This window comes from Mesitornis unicolor, unplaced genomic scaffold (assembly GCF_000695765.1).
Source record: "Mesitornis unicolor isolate BGI_N332 unplaced genomic scaffold, ASM69576v1 scaffold49567, whole genome shotgun sequence".
NCBI lineage: Eukaryota > Metazoa > Chordata > Aves > Mesitornithiformes > Mesitornithidae > Mesitornis > Mesitornis unicolor.
This window is the reverse complement of record NW_010196732.1, coordinates 13,942-30,657: the sequence shown is the minus strand read 5'-3', so window position 1 is coordinate 30,657 and position 16,716 is coordinate 13,942. Positions and strand designations below refer to the sequence as shown.

At 34.3% G+C, this 16,716-nt stretch overlaps 1 protein-coding gene across 1 annotated transcript; it reads left to right on the top strand.

Annotated features, from left to right (window-relative positions):
- Window positions 1-337: 337 nt before the first annotated feature.
- On the top strand, window positions 338-15,978 carry LOC104543863 (usherin-like; the record flags this gene model as incomplete). Its single annotated transcript, XM_010188569.1, has 5 exons — window positions 338-497; window positions 984-1,155; window positions 5,236-5,383; window positions 11,732-11,883; window positions 15,816-15,978. Coding segments are annotated over 5 exons (795 nt in total), but the record flags the coding sequence as incomplete, so codon positions are not given.
- Between the last annotated feature and the right edge of the window lie 738 nt (window positions 15,979-16,716).

Here is a 16,716-nt window from a genome sequence, read left to right as displayed (position 1 = left end):
AGGTGCTCGTTTCCCACTGTATTGATATAGTATGTAGCACCTAAAAGGCTACAATCTCTCTTTTGTTTAGGTGGTGTTCATTCTGATGTAAATGTACTGTGCAATTGGGTCATCAAGCAAAGTGTGCTTTGTAGATCTGATTAGTAGTCAAAATTTGCAGTTATTTGCTATTAAACAATGAGTACCTATTCACTTATCCGGGAGAAATCTGAAAATTTTACGAGAGTACAGTTCCCTCTTTCTCTTGATTTTCTGAATTCACTACCCTCTGAAAGTTACAGAAAAACAAAGTAAAATTAATACACAAAGCAAATTCATATTCCTTTTTTTGCCCTAGATTTATCAGTTTTTACGCCACACCAGTTTCTGCTCACTGCATGCACGCTTGCTGGCTGTACAAACAGTTCCCAGGTCACCTTGTTTACAGCACAGCTTCCACCATCTCATGTAGATGCCCCGGTCCTGACGGTTTTGGATTCTAGAACAATATATGTACAGTAAGTAAGGATTTCTTCTTTCCTGACAAGACAATAACGCATCAGTTTATTCAAGAATTCCAGTGAGTTCAATCAGGAGAAGGGTTTGTGACATAAAATTAAATTTATTATGATTAAATGCATAGAAGTGATTAGTTTAGTGGTTCTGTGAACCTTCTGATTATCACTTGCCAACTTAATTTCCATTTTGTCTTTATGCAATCAGTATAACCTACATATGGGCATAGCCTCTGCAAACTTCAGCGCAGGAAATGTTCTGGTGATATGCCCATTTTGTAGCCCCTGCTTTTTGTGTTACTGTCATAATTTATCTATTGAGTACAAATACTGCATTAAAGCTATGCATTAGATTTATTTTCATGGTTGCATAACTATGTTTTCAAATTCCTAAAATAAATCACACAAAGTCCCATTAACAAAGTCTTACATTTTTCAGTACAGTCTGAGTCTTTGCTGGTCTAAATCATATTTTTCTTTTATTTGCAGATGGAAAGAACCAGTAGAAGTAAATGGAATCCTAGATCGCTATATAATTTATATTGCCAACAATGACAAGAATTTTACAAAGTGGAATGTAATCTATAACAGCACAGAACTTTTTCTGGATTTTACTATTCAGCAGCTTTTCCCGGGTACTGAATACCTCATAAAACTAGCTGTAAGTTTTAAAGATGTGTAGTAGAGGTGTAAAATGGTGAAAATTATTCTGATTTTGTTCGCATCCTAAATACTTAATGGCTCATGTGTCCACTTTGTTTAACATCTTTTTTTTTTTCCCCTGAAACTAAGGTCTGTGAGCCATCCCGAACAACAGTAGCTGTTTTGTTTCAAAACAGGCCCTCAAAAAATGTGTATGTAATTAAATAGATATTTTCTTCAGGAATAAGTTGGATGATAACTAATAGAGAATTGATCAGAAATGTATGAAAGAATTAAAACATGTGTCCTGCCCTCAGCTTAAAGGAAAATGTTGAATGTATTTGAAAATGCTAGCCTTTCATGTTTTGTACCATAGTAATTTGCTCTTTCTTCATATCTGTATGTAGAAGGAAATAACAGAGAGGAAAAGAGTTCAGTGTAAAGCAGCAGTTTGTTTATTCAAAACATTTCAAAAGACCTTGGTATTTTCATTGCATTTCTTTATCATTGGTTTTATTTTGTGATGAAATAGAACAGCTTCAGCTCACTAACATACATGAAAATATGTGCATAAAGGCATGGGATTGTCTCTTGTTTTAGGCACACTGTTCATTTTATAACAATACCTATATAAGGATATTTGCTTTGATAAATGCCATAGAAGAATATTCTGCTCTTGATTATGAATAAATTTACATTTATGTAGACTGGGTATGCATTCATTTTTTTCTTAACATGCTCTTGAATGTTCTAAATATTCTAACATAAAAAATAAACTACCTTCAGGTAATGATAAGGATCTGACTTGAACTTAAAAAAGCAAGGATATTCAGTCTAATTAAAGCTTAGATTCCCATTGAAATTAATTCATTCGAGCCTAGACATTTCAGCATAGGAAATTGAATAGCATAGAAAATAGCACTGTGTCCAAAACTAAGGCATTTAGTTCAACAAGCGTTTTACGCTTTCGTAAGCAAGCAGTAGTGTTGAAAGAATTTGTGCTGTCCTTCACTGTGCCACAGCTCTTTTCTGCTCCTGCTCAGCTCCTGTACATAGAGGCACGAGGAGGGAGGATCAGGGGAGAATTAACAGCTGGGATCAGGAGAGCAACTGGGACTGCTGCTTTTAGTGGGCTCTACCTTGGGACATGGTTAAAACAAAGAAATGTTGTATGGACTTTCTTTTTACTTCGTCAGTGGGTACGGCTTTTCTAGAAGTTACTGAATAAATTTTATATTTTACTTCTCATCTCTTTGTGGGTTTTTGTTGTTGTTTTTTAACATCTGCATTGCATCAGCAATAACCAGAAAGTAAGAAATTATTTCTTCTGGTGATGAAAATAACCAGATTTACCTGTATAAAATGCAATGGTCTGTGACAGGCAAGTTAAAAAAATCTAAATATCCTTGCAGCTTTGAAAATGGCAAATCTAAAAGTGCATAAAATGCCCAATGTCTTTGAGATGATAGCTTTCTTAAAACATTTGGACTCACTGTATTTAAAACTTGTCAGACTAGTTTGAGAATAATGTAATATTAGAGATTTATAAGTTATGAAGCTTAAATGTGGCCAAATGTTAGACTTGATGAAAAAAGTAACAAAAACCACAAAAGTACCCGAAATCAAACACACATACCTGGAAAGAGCTTTCAGCATCTCGCAGGCTGCTCACTTTAACTTTTGTATGACCAAGTTATTATAAGAATATTAAATAAAGTTAACAGAATGTTTATCTTTGTATGCTGTTACTGATTTTCACAATTGATTACTGCCATCTAATATGTAGCAATTGTGTTTGTAAATGAGTGCAACAGCTTTTATAAGCAAATCTGATGCTTCTTTCCAAAAGTCAGCTGAGAAGTCATAAAGTCATGTCTCCATGGATTAGTGCAAAGGATCTTGCTTTTCCTCTGTTTGTGCTCTAAACTGGGTGGGTGTGAGCTGGACCAATCTGAAAGCAAATGAAAAGCCGAAAGGCTGCATTTAGTAGCTGGGGTGGCACACTCATTAATATGACTTCAGGTCTTTTGTAATTTAATATCTCCTCATGGCAACTTTGTGTGTAAGCGAGCTCAAGTGCTCACTAGAGTATCAGTGTGTGGTGTCTTGTTACATGGTTTTTATCTGTCCTTTGGCTCTCTAGACATTTTGGGTTTTTTTGCAAATTTTGCCACAAATCTGTTTCTTAGTGAAGTTCAGAATGGCAAAATTAGGCTCTATCTGGGTGTAGGATTTTGTGGCTTTGAGCATCACTGGATGTGATTGCCATAGTCCCAGCAATGTCCAGTCCATTTGGATGCGCTAATCTGAAATCCCACTATTTAATGTGCAGATTACCTTTCTTTTGCTGATTTTCATCAGAAGAATCAGGAACTTCATACCCCAGCCAGTTTCAGAGATACAAAAATCGAACTTCATGAAATTCAAGAAATAAATGAACAGGAAGGCTGCTGTTACTGAGCCCTTGAATGAAAAGGTCTGCCACTGCTGAGGAAGACTCGGTAGAACTTGTTTAGCAGGCAGTAGGCAATGTACAAGAAAGAAGTCTTCCAGAGCTGGTCTTTTTGGCCCCTTCATGAAGCCAGTGGAAGTGAAATAATTTGAAGAACAGCCTGTCTTTGCAGGAAGGATGTTGTTCTTAAATATTTTCCTTATCAAAATGCTAAAAGTTATCTGAGTGTCTGCTTAAGATCACTTTTTTTTTTTTTTAAATTTAAACACTACCATGTTTAAAGTAAATGCCATTTTCAGATGTTCCCAAAACTGAGGTTGCATTCTTCCATCTCCACTTGATAGCCCAGACTGAACTCAGGAAGTCATTCTGTAGTTACGTTGGCACTGTAATACAATTCTAGTGAAATCAAAACAACCTTGGTGTATAAAATAGCCTCTCATTTACAGACATTTCTTATTTTTACCCATGGGGCTAGTCTACGTGTTTGGAGTGGGGTAGGAAATATGTTCACTGCTCTCTGATTTTAAACACACTGGGAAATGGGAAATTGAAGCTAATACTTTCTAATATAATATAGTAGGCTGAGAGAAACATTTTATCATGGAAGATCTGCACAGCAAGATTATTTTTCCTTTCTGTGCTAATGGTCCAGTACATGGGCAACTCCTAAAAAATAGAGGTGATCCTGTAAGTTTAAGAGTATGTCTCAATCTGAATCTTTGTTGAATTCAGGTTTTTATTTATTGATGACAATAAACTAAACAAAAAAATCTTTAAATCCAGTCCAAAGTTTGTATATTCTTGTAATTTATTTTAACTTCTCTAAGAACTCCAATCTCCTGTCATGCATCTGAGTGCAAGTAATTGGAAAACCAGCACCTGTAAGGACCATAGCTGTGTAGTCTTATGTTTGTGCATGTAGAACTTTAAAAACCTGCTTTTGGGGAAATATGCATATTCTCTTGCACATAGTATTGTTTCATAATCAAACAAAATGTAAAAATTGTGTAATCAATCTTTTCTTCTGCAGTAACTGAAATACAAATGATTTGACTTTGTTATTCATAAACATGTAATAATAACTGTTACATATTGATTTATAATAGACTGGTTTTTCACTATTTTAATTGTATCTGCACACCACTCTAGGCTGTCACGGAATGTAGGTCTGTCTAAATGGCTTTTTTGTTTCCTCAATGACTATTCCTTAAGATAATTTTTAACTGCTTTGCAAGTCGGTCAGTGTATTCTGTGTCTGGAACATGTAAGAGCTGTTTAGTCAATTCCAGAAGAGTTTTGCACTGTAAATTATATATATTGTGCTGCAATTTTCTTTAACTGCAGCTGTAGAAGCAGTGGCAATCTAATTGTGATTATGACATGGTCAAATGCAAAATGCCACAAGTCAGACTTTAGTATAAGGTTTTAGCTATGTTATACCCAAAAATTAAGCATCATGAGTAGCATATCCTGTTATTTAAGAAAACAGGTAAACAAATATGTGCTACAAAAAGAATATTCTATGAAAAGCACAGAGTTACTAAGTTTAGATATGTAAAAATTATAAAAGTTTACCAAAACTAATTGCTAAAATTGTTCATATTACATTGAAATGTGTTTATTTGTTTTGATTCATATTTTAAGGCTTGCACTGGAGGTGGATGTTCAGTAAGTGAAGCTAGCACAGCTATAACAGATGAGAGTACACCAGAAGGTGTTCCTGCTCCAAAAGCCCAGTCATATTCATCTGACTCCTTTAACATCTCATGGATTAAGCCTGAGTATCCGAATGGTAAGTGAACTCTTTTAGCCTCAAGTTAAAAAGATGATTAGTAAAGGTAAATTAATATTCTAAATGGCAGCTTATATGTGGTGCTTAATTTTTAATGATCATTTTAGCACATAAAATACCTGAGATAGTATCATTGTCTGCAGCTAGGAGATTGTGGATTTCAGCCTATCGTACGGTTTCAGTGGCTCAAAAGTGCTCCCTTTTGATAGTTCTTGTGTACTGCATCTCATTGTTTAATGTTTTCCAGGACAGCTGAGCTGAGGAATAGACATTATTGAAGAATATCAGTCTAGGATGTTCATTTCACCCTCCAATAAAACATTCATTTCTTTTACATTAATTGATATGTAATAATCATCAGATTTGTGTTCTATGTAATCATCTTGAAGGTGTACATTTCCACGGCCGTGGAAGTTAAATAATATACTTTCTTTTGTTTAAATATGTTTTCCATTGTGAAATATCCATGTGTAGAACTTTTGGAGGAATTTTATATTTCTGGCAGTATTACACAGTGTATGGCCTTGGAATTCACCTGGCTTTTATTATCATGCATGTAATAATAATTCAAATCACAGCAGAGGAAGCTCTGCAGAAATCACTGAACTTAAAAAAACAGAAATGTTTTTCTTCATTGGCATATCGTACTGATACATAGCAATTATTTCTCACAGTGGTTTCACGTTCATTTTATTTTTCCTCTGCATGTTTTCCCCAGCTTGAAATTGTGGTAGAACACACCCTACTCGTACAACTTCACTACAAGGCACTTTAAATGATTCCCAAAAAATTAGTGATGATAAAGCTACATATATGTAATGTTCTGTAAGGTCTTATATAACTTTTAGAAATAAATAAGTGTATGTGATCTGCTGTTAAATAATGTATTTGATAATTTACAATTCTTTGTATGGGAATCATATTGACAGATTTTGCCTCCTAGACTTTTAGAAATCCTCTAACCTTGTCTCTAAAATTCCATTAGCATATGTGGCAAAGGCTTAGAGGAAAGCAAGGAGGAAGGAAAAAAAGGGGAACAGGAAGGCATGGGAAGAGGGTGGGAAAAACAACAAAAAGCCTCGTATTTGGCTTAGTGGCTAAAGTCTGAATAATTTTCAATGAGACGGGCATTTTTACTTGCAATAGTTCGTGTCAGGACCTGATCCTGCTATCCTTGCATTGCGTGAAAAAGTCCAAATACTTTAGAGAATGGTTTAACTAATCAAATAAACACACACATGAATATATTCATATATGCACATCAAGAGCATAGGATAAAGACCCATAGTTTGATAAATAAATTTCCACAAGCTTTCTTTAAAACAACTAAAAGTTGACAATACATGACTAAATTTGCACATTGTATCTTGTTAATACAGTATTTACTATATACTCCTTGGCTTTCCTTTTAAATACAAAGAATAGATTGTTAGGAAATACAATTAATAGCTTATTAGGAAAGCTGTGATTCTAAATTGGTTGAGCAACAGATGTGATAAGAATCAGGGGAGCTCTATAAAAGAAATTTTATTCTATTGTCCCTTAGTCCATGGAAAATAGAGATTTCAACAGCCTCTATGACAACATTGTTCACCTCTATACTGGAGTTTTGAACAACATGTTTAGGTAATTAGCAAATTTGCAATATAGCCTACTCCTCTGTAATCCCAAATAACACCCTGTGTAGATATCCTGTGTGTATTTCTCCCCTTCAAAAATATTCTCTGGTATTTTCACATCTTCTCCCTATTTGAAGCCCAGAGAGTATTTTCCCCTTGGGAATGTTGTTATTTTTTGGTCATATGTGGATACCGTACATGCTGCTGTTAGAGAGTTTTCCTTAGGGTCAGAGCTGATGGCAGAGATTCAGCGTTGTCAACTGCTGCTGTCCTGCCTTGCAGGGAAAGGCTGCTGCTTTTCACCTGCAAGCTCTTGCTGAGTGGCTAAGAGTGGAAGAATTGCTATCTCATGAGCATTTGGCAGCCAGAAGGGCATTAGGGCAGCAGGGACTTGGTTTTCTCAGCATAGCATGCTCACACTTGCACAATGATCAAGAAAAGGTATGCAAATTTTGTCTCACTTTTCTTCTTTCTCCTCCCCCCTTTTTAGGGAGGTTCAAAAAGAGTATTAAACTAAGAACCCAATTTCCCATTCTCCTGTTTCTTTCATTCCAAATTCCTATTTCAATCCCTGTCCCTGTTTCATAGAAAGATTTTAAAAAAAAAAAAAGTTTTAAAACTTTTCACTGAGCAACTGCTTAATCAGGAAGCTTGCATTGTTCAGTGACTTTGTTTTGTTCATTCTCAACATATCTTTTGGGCTGCCTAGTGGCCACGTCATTTATAATCGCTCTCTGTGTCAGTATTTTAAAACTCTGTAGGAGACTGAAAAATATCACAGATGAGAAGACTGAAATATGAGAAATACCAGCAGAAGGAACTTCCCCTTAAATCTTCTTACTTCAGCATTTTACGGGTTTATTCTCATAGTCAGATGTTCTAGTGTAGCTCTTTCTTTTTTGCAAAAAGATAGAAACTCTTTCCGACTCTTGACTTAACTGGCTCAAGCTTGGTGAGTTTGAGTCTCCTAGGTGTGAGTAGTGCTTTTTGAAATTACTGAACTTGACTTCCTTTCAAGTGGAAACCTTAGAATGTTAAAGATTTGTGTATCACAGATTGTCATCTACTTTCTTCTGATAGGATGACAGAAGTTACTGTAATTTTTCCAGGGACTGAGGAAGCTTATTTAGCTGTTGTTAATGTTGAATGCATATGTAGTTTGACTGGGATTTGGACAGCATGAGCTTTAATATGCTTTCTTGATACATATGGAGTTCAGATGCTTGCCACCAATTAGAAGTTAAGGGGGATTAATATGCTACCCTTGAGGCCAAAGGTGGCAAACAGAATTAAAGGCTACTTGGCATCTTAATAAAGATGGCACAATGCAGGCAGTCAAGCTTTGAGATAAGGGACCATCTAGAGGTCAAAGGCTAATGCTATCCAAATATCAATATTGAATTTCTGGACTCCATTTTTGGTGAATTTAAGGCCAGTTTACATTATTTTGTGAAAAATATGAATGTCCTAGAAAATAGGAAATGATACACCTCATTCTTTGTTGCAAGAAGAACCCTTTTCTATTTCTATCACATACATATCACACATGTAAAGAGTGTAATATAAACAATATTTTCCGTTTAGTTGAGAGCAAGATATGGAGAAGCTTGTGAGATGACATGTGGCATCACATATTGTTTTGAGCCTTCAGTATTCTAGTGGCCTCAATCAAGAATCATATATTCTTCAGAACATATCCGTTATATTCTTGCCATATAGTTTGAGGTCTGCTCTTTTTTAAAATCCATTCACATAAAAAAGTTACCATATCTCTTTTCACTGTTGAAAGTTTTCCTTAGATTGTCACTACTCAGAAACTTTACTTGTGTATGGGTCATAGATAAAATCAAGTCTTCATCTGACCTTCATCTTCCAAGGCTGTATGGAATTTGTATGGGAAATATTAGGTATATTAAAACCCAATTTCTAAAATTATTCAGTGAACTAATCCAGTACTTGTGCCAGCAAATCCTTGTGCTTTTGAGAGACTACTTGTGTTTGTAGTCAGTGAAATTGATGTAGGTAAAAGTATGTTTGCTTAAGATTTGGCCTCTAGATTGTACCTTAAAAGTAAAGTGCTTGTAGCACTTTAAATTCAAAACCTCTTTTCATCTTGAATGCCTGGAATATCATTGACAGATTATATGGCCTTACTCAGGGAGGGAAGAGCAGTAAGAAAAAGGCAAGAGTGTGCAGCTTTCTTCAGTTTAAGCCAAAGTTGCATTGTTGGGTTTCTTTTCAAAAGTGAAGCATAATTGTATTATAGTCAATAGAGATTTTGTCTTCAGTGAAACCAAGATTTAATCTAGCTACCTAGACTTAATAATTATTAAGAAACTGCATCTTTTCATGGTGACCATGTGTCACTAACGAAGCCTTGTAAATCACAAAGATATGCTGTGATCTTCAGTATTTCATGAATGGGTAAACTTCAGGAATATCTAGCAAGTCTTGAGAAGTGCATAAGCCTTGGACTGACTTAGAACTTTTTCTCAGTATGCTTTGGAAACATATACTAGTGGAATAGAGAGGCTAAGTTATGTTTCCCCTGTCCAAAAGAGAATTATTGCCTAATTTAGAAAAATGGCTTCACAACTCAGTCAGACTACTAGCCCTTTTGTTCTGAAATGTATTTTTTTTCTTTTCATTCTGTAATTTTCTCCATCAGAGTCATATAAGGCAAAGGCAGAAATAAAACCAAGAGATAATGGATCAGCTTATTAGAGATGATTGCTCTCTGACAGCACTAACAAAAGCTCACGGTGTTGTCCAGCAAGCTGCTTCTCAGAGTGTAGGTGCTGCAGAAACACTTTAAAATAATGGTCCAGTTAATTAATACTGAGTTACAGTGGGGATCCTATCGAGGTATATACAACACCCACATTAATATCAGATGATCTCATTATGATTCATGCTGTTACCATAAATATCAAAGGAATTAATAATGATTTGTCCATTATTTTAAAGTAGTGCTACTTGTATAGGTACTTAAGGTTCTTCAGTGGCTTTTTTTTTCCCCTGTAAAACACATCCTTAATGCTAGCATTCACATTTAGAGATGCCCTTTGCAGTATGTATTTAAATATTTTTTCCTCTGAGATAGATATTTATTTATTTAATGTAAGGCAAATATCAACCATTAATGCCCTTGCTTTACAAGCAACTAGACAGAGAACCCCAAGGGATTTTTTGCCTTAGGAAGCCTGTCAAATGTGGTAGGATTGATAGTGTAAGATTTACCAGGACTTCCTCCAACACACACGTCTCTGCTGTCTGACTTGACTTTAGCCTCTCACTTTTCTAGAAGAGAAAAAAATTGAGGAGTCTGTGAATCACTTCACCATATTCAGCTCTGCATTGCTTTAGCATATAAATCTTTTGAAGTATAACTCTTCAAAGCTCAACTGAAACAGTTGTGTATACACTTTTATTTATGAAGCGTTTCTCAATTCAGTAGAGGGGGAAATCTTTTCTTAATTTAAAACAGTATTTTCCTTAATGTAGTTTCATGCATTTCAGTTTTAAGGGAAGGAAAAGATGAACTGAGCTATATTTTTACAACATGAAGATGTTTTCTGTAATAGGAAGATTAGAAGGCATCCTCTGAACTGAATTCACTTCTAATGAATCCTTCTATAGCTTTGTATTTATTGGTCTTAAGATTTTACACTTAAATTGCTTTTAAAAAAGGAGAATATTCAGAAATGAGAAAGATGGAAGAATACCCCTGAGAAAAAGGATTCCTTTGCATGGTCAACTTCCAAAGTCTAAGCAAATCTGTAAAATTCAGCCTTCAGTTCATTAAATTAAAAACACTGTGTATGTGTAGTCTGTACTGAGTTCATGCTATCCTATCACATACCTTAGGAAGAACAGAGATTTATATTTCCTTATAAATGAGATACATAATCACCTGCAGTTCTTGAGTTAGTATTAGCCAATTACGCCAGAAGGACCATTCTCTCCTCTATCTAAAAGTCTTGCTAATGTTTGTTTTGAGTTTGCAAATATATTTTTTGTCTTTAGATTGAATAGGTAAGGAATAGTTTACTTCAGGAGTTTTTCTATGGCATGCTGAGAAGGAAACTGGAATCCATACTATTTTGTGGTTTTGTTTAGAGAAGTGGGTAAAACTATTTTCAAAAAAAACCAACCAAGCAACCAAAAAACAAAACCAGACTGAATTAGTGATGTATCTAGTTTGTGGTCAATATGCAGAAAATCTGAGACAATTATCCACAACAATAAGTACCAATAAGGTATTTTATGTGATGAAATTGCTTGTTACCTATTTATTGTAGTTATAGTGCTGGCTGGAGTTGTCCTTCAACATTTCAATTATAATGTAGATCACTATTTTTTTTCCTAAGTCTAAAGCTGTTAAGATATGAGATGGTTGGTTGTATCTTTCCAGTTCTTGTTTCGATAGCCTTATTCAGAGTAGACTGTGAAACAGAATTGCCTCAATTTTCCTGATTTCAATGTGATGGTATTCAGAACCAAGTTTGTTAATGGAAGGTCTTTAGAACAGTGTGATTGTTTTCAAAAGATGCAATCCACTTGCGAGGTTTTCAACAGTTAAGGATGGGAGAGTGTATTTCTTTTAAGTGTTGAATGCACAGTACTGCACAACACTTACCTGCTTGACTGTGTATGTCTGTAGCATTAAAGGTTTCCTTCTAAACTCTGTAGCTCTTTAGATATTGAGTGGTATCATGTTGTTTTATAGGTATTATTACTAGCTATGGATTGTATATGGATGGTGTTCTGATGCAAAATTCATCACAGCTAAGTTGTTATGCTTATGGACTTGCTCCTTGGAGTCTGCATTCCTTCAGAGTCCAGGCATGTACTGCAAAAGGCTGTGCTTTGGGTCCATTGGTAAGTACCTTAATTTGCATTCTGGGAGTGTAATAAATGTCAGATGGCTGTGAATATCAGAGTAAATGGTGATGATTCACTCTGGTCAGTACTAACCCATCTGGCAAAATGTGACATTTAAAAAAAAATCCTGTTTAAGAGCTGCTATAGGTCATTGTTAGGCACCGTTCCAAAGTAGAACATAGGTGCAGTGAAGAAAGGCGAAATCTGAGGCTGAAACACACATTATTGAAATTAAATAGAGTTAATATGTTTGAAAGGTGCAGATGTGCTTTAGCTAGATTTATAAGGATGTATATAAAGAAAGAGTTACTGTTCCAGTAATGAGCAAATTTCTAGCTGCCTGAATGAAAGGACTAAAGTTCATTTGAGAATTGCAGAAGCCAGAAGTGCAACAGGAGCAAGGAAAATATGGTGATTCATAAATATCTTTTGAATGCAAGTATGTGAGCAAAATATTACACTGGACATATTTTAACAGTCTTGTACAACACTCTATTTTTTCAGGATTTGAGAATACAGGAATATTAAATATGACGTGAAAAACAAGCCTTCTGAGGCTTTTTTATTTTGTTAAAGGTTTTTAGATGTATAGCTGAACTGATAAATCCAGTCTTATTTCATAGTGCTAGTTGATGGATAACTGGAATAATAGCTGCAATGCTTGGTTTTGTTTTCAGGCATAACCAAGAAAGAAACCTATGTTGATTCTGAGATTTATTTTTTTGTTTAATTCAGCTTTATGTATACACTTTTAGTTTTACTAACAAGCAAAGGAAGAAAAAGTGAAAAGGAAAACATGGGAGTTTTTTTACATTGTTCTGTTTAGTTTTCCATCATAGCTAATAATATAGCTATAATGTGCTCTGGAAAGAACTTCCAGGTTTTAGTTTTATGATATAATTCTTCAGTCACATTTCCAGTGTTCTTTCAAAGATTGCTTTTTTTCAAATGCTGGTAACATTGCCTATCTGTAGAAGAGGACTAGACTTTATAACCATTAAACACTTTATAGCTTGCTCTGTTTTGAAGGATATTTACTCTTAAAAGCTTAAATGGCTTTTTGCCAGTTTTTCTTCAACACTTTTTACAACTTCACATATACCCCAAAAGAAAACCTTGTTTTAAGGTATTCAATGTACAATAACCTAATCTGTTGTGTTGGTAGTGATGTTTAAGACAAGTTGTTACCAGACTATGCATACAGATGAAATATGTGTGTTTTCAGTACTTCTGTCCTATGAAATAAACATCAAAAGGACAAAAGAGAACAGCAGTAGTTAGGGTTTTTAAAAATATTTTTGGTAGCCTTTATTCACATCATCATTGAACTGCAGGCTTGACTTTTGAAGCAATTCAAAGTAGGGGTGTCTGTAGCTGATTCTCATCTGCATCCTATGATCAGTACACAGTTTTCCAAAGCCAGTGATCCATCTCTAATCACAGGAACTGAAGTACAACATCTTTATTTAGGCTCACCTAAGTGCTGTCAGGAAGTTGAAGCACTGCATATTCATTTGACTTCTTGAAAGATTTTCATATCCATTACAGAACAAATCTAACACTTAAAAAAAAAAACGACGTTTTGTGTCTACTCTAAATAGTATGGGAAACATCTCCCAACAGTAAACTGATACGCTTCCAGCTATTTTTGCTGCTGATCTTGTGCTTAATGTGCCCTGATCAATGAATGAATGCTATGTGACTATCCTAAATATGGGATTTCTCCAGCTTATGTTTCTGAAGGTGGCTCTGAAGATCTTAATCAGTTATGAGAGCATTAGCAGTTACTGTGTTGCAATAACTTTTTAAAGTTGGATTAGATAGTCTTTGTTCAACTTTTTTTTTTCAATGACTGATTTATTTTCAAGTGAGCTGCAAATTGGTAACGTGTAAATTAAAAAATGCTAAATTTTAATCTTTCTAGAAAAGCCAAGATATTGGGTTTTTGTCTGCTCTAATTAGTTTTTGTTGCTGTCAGGATTGTCAAGAAATAGTGTTAACGTCTAGTAGATTCTTTAAAGGAATTCAGGAGATCTGAAATTCTGGTTTCCAAATGTGTTAGCTCTTTGAAATACCTTGTAAATAAATGGAAATGGTCAACACTGAATAGTCATCATCTCAACTCACTGCAATTAAACTTAAATTTCATGGTTTTAGCTTACGTGTATGCTAGTACTTTTTCATTTATTTTTTTTATCTTAGAGGGATGATGATTTTTTCTCAAATTTATTATTATTATTCCTATCCTATGATTTAATGTTGCTTATATGATAGCAGAGTATTTTTATTAAGTTATTAATAAACACATCTTAAAATATCACAGGATTATGTATAAAATAGTGTTTAGAAAAAGAAATATGAAACAGATTTCATGTGCCATATGTTTATATACAGAATTTTTTACACAAAACACTAATTTCAAAGTACATTGCAGAGGTGTAGCTATAGTGCATAATACGTCTCTTGATTCTAAATGGCGTTTCAATATTTTTTTATGCTGAAAACAGTAGCAGATCTTAAAGAAAAGGCTTTGTAATACAGTAAGTATTGTCTGAGAATCAGTCGCAGGCTAAAGGCCTTTTAACAGCTTTTACAGCTGTTTAGGATGTGGTACAGGTTGCTACAAATTCATACTGTTTCAAGAATACCTTAATCCTCTTCAGCAGAAAAAGTAATTGGTACCCATTTCTCCATGTTTCTGATGTGGCAAGATCATAGCACCTGCATTATTTTAGTTTAGAAAATTTTAGTTTAGGAACACATTTTAGTTTAGAACGCATAGTTTAGTCTAATTCTTTCATAAGGATGTGTTTGACTGAAATATCCAAATAATCAATGTGGCACTGATCCAATAAATCCATGAAGCATTTGTTTATGTATGTACTTTATCCTGTTGACTTTACTGCAACTACTCAGCTATTTTAAATATAATAGAGTGTATGGATACAGAAGCACCTGTAGTGATATCGATGCACATCAGAGATGTAGCCTGGCACTTGTAAACAATAATTTTTCCAAATTTTACATGCTAAAAAGTAAAACATTCATGTTTCAAGGACAGAGAAAGTATGTTTGGTTATTTTGATAACAGAGCAGGTGTGGCAGATTAAAAATAGCATTTATTATCACTCCCATGAACTTGCAGCTGAAAGGCACTTAGAAAAGTGTGAAACCATCTTATACCTTAGAAAACACCAACTAAATAATGTATGGGAAACAAGATTATTGCCATAAATAACATAACAACAAATTATTTTGTTCCATAGCACTGAATGCTTACTACAAGATATGAAATTTAAATAATAAATTTCACATTGAATGAATATTAATTTATATCAAAAGATCTTTCATATTCATTACATTTTCCAGCTCTTTTATCATATTTTGTTTTCTCTTAAAGATTTACTCTTTATTGCACCTTAAAATTGTTAGGTTAAACTGGAAGTTAATTCAAGGAGAGATCAATATTCCACAAAGGATATTTTTTCTCTATCAAATAACTGTAGTAATTTAATACAGCGTTTAAATGCATATTCCTTAGAGTTGTCTTTTCAAATGCAGAAACTCAAAAACTTGTGGTCTTCTATTGCTGCTTCCTTCCCTAGCACTAAGCTGAGATCATTCATCCATATTAGGTGCAATGGTGTTTTCAAGAAATGAATCTTTCATTCTTTTCCAGTGTTTATTTCCTGTTCCTTACAGGGAACTCCTCACAGGTCTCTCCATTTAAAGTATATTACTTGCTGAACAGCTTCAAATAAATGTAGATGAAAGGAAATTAGAATGCTTAAGAATTAGGACACCTACAGTTTTAGTTACTTTTTTTTTAAAAAAGAAAGAAATAACTTTTCTTGAAATTTTGCATTTCTCATTTCTTGTTGGTCTGTAAACTATGGCAGCAAACCTCTATCTAATGATTGAATTCACAGGTAGAAGCTCGAACCATGGAAGCTCCCCCCAAAGGAACAGTTGATATATTTGCTACTGTTGTTGGGTCCAAAGAAATTCAGTTAAAATGGCTTGCCCCAGATAAACCTAATGGAAAATTGACCTACACAGTCCTTGTCACAGGTCTCTTCTATGCTGATCAAGGTAATTTTTTTCCCTTTATAATAAGTCTAACGATAGAATTGATGTTCCATTTAGATTTTTTTAAAGTTCCTTTAGCACTTAATTTTTCTGCTTTTTCTGCCACTCCATTGATTATTTCAGAATTATCAATTTTACTGTTTAAGAACTGCTGCTTTGATTTATGGTGCTTTGCATTTGTACAAACACATAAATTGGCAAATAAAGATAAGCCCTCTGCACTCATTTAGTCTTTAGATATACACATGGAATCTTATCTCACAACCTTTACTCTGATAAGGAAGCTATACTCACAAAATTTCAGTTGGTTTGCTTTTATAAGTGGGAGCCATTCATGAGAGCTGTTCATAATATGGTTGATCATGAGTATATTTGAAATTTATATAAGCTGCCATAAAGAAGTAATGTTTACAAACAGCCAGCTACCTAAAATGTATGCAATGAAATCAGACACTTATTCCTAAAAAGAAGAAAAGAAAACCAACTCTATTTCTGTATAAATAACAGACTCACCATATGATGCAAAAGCCTGAGAAGTAACAATTATCTGCTAAATCTTATTTTATCATGGGATGCTGTTTCATTTCCATTGTTTCCACACGTTTATGTTGTGGATTGATTTTTTAGGTTTTTTTCCCCTTGTGTCTTCTAAACCTGAACTTAGCAATATGGCTTTGGGTGAAAACGTTGCTAATTCAGAGGAGTAGAGTTAGACAGTGGTGTTACCCTTGCGTAAAAGAC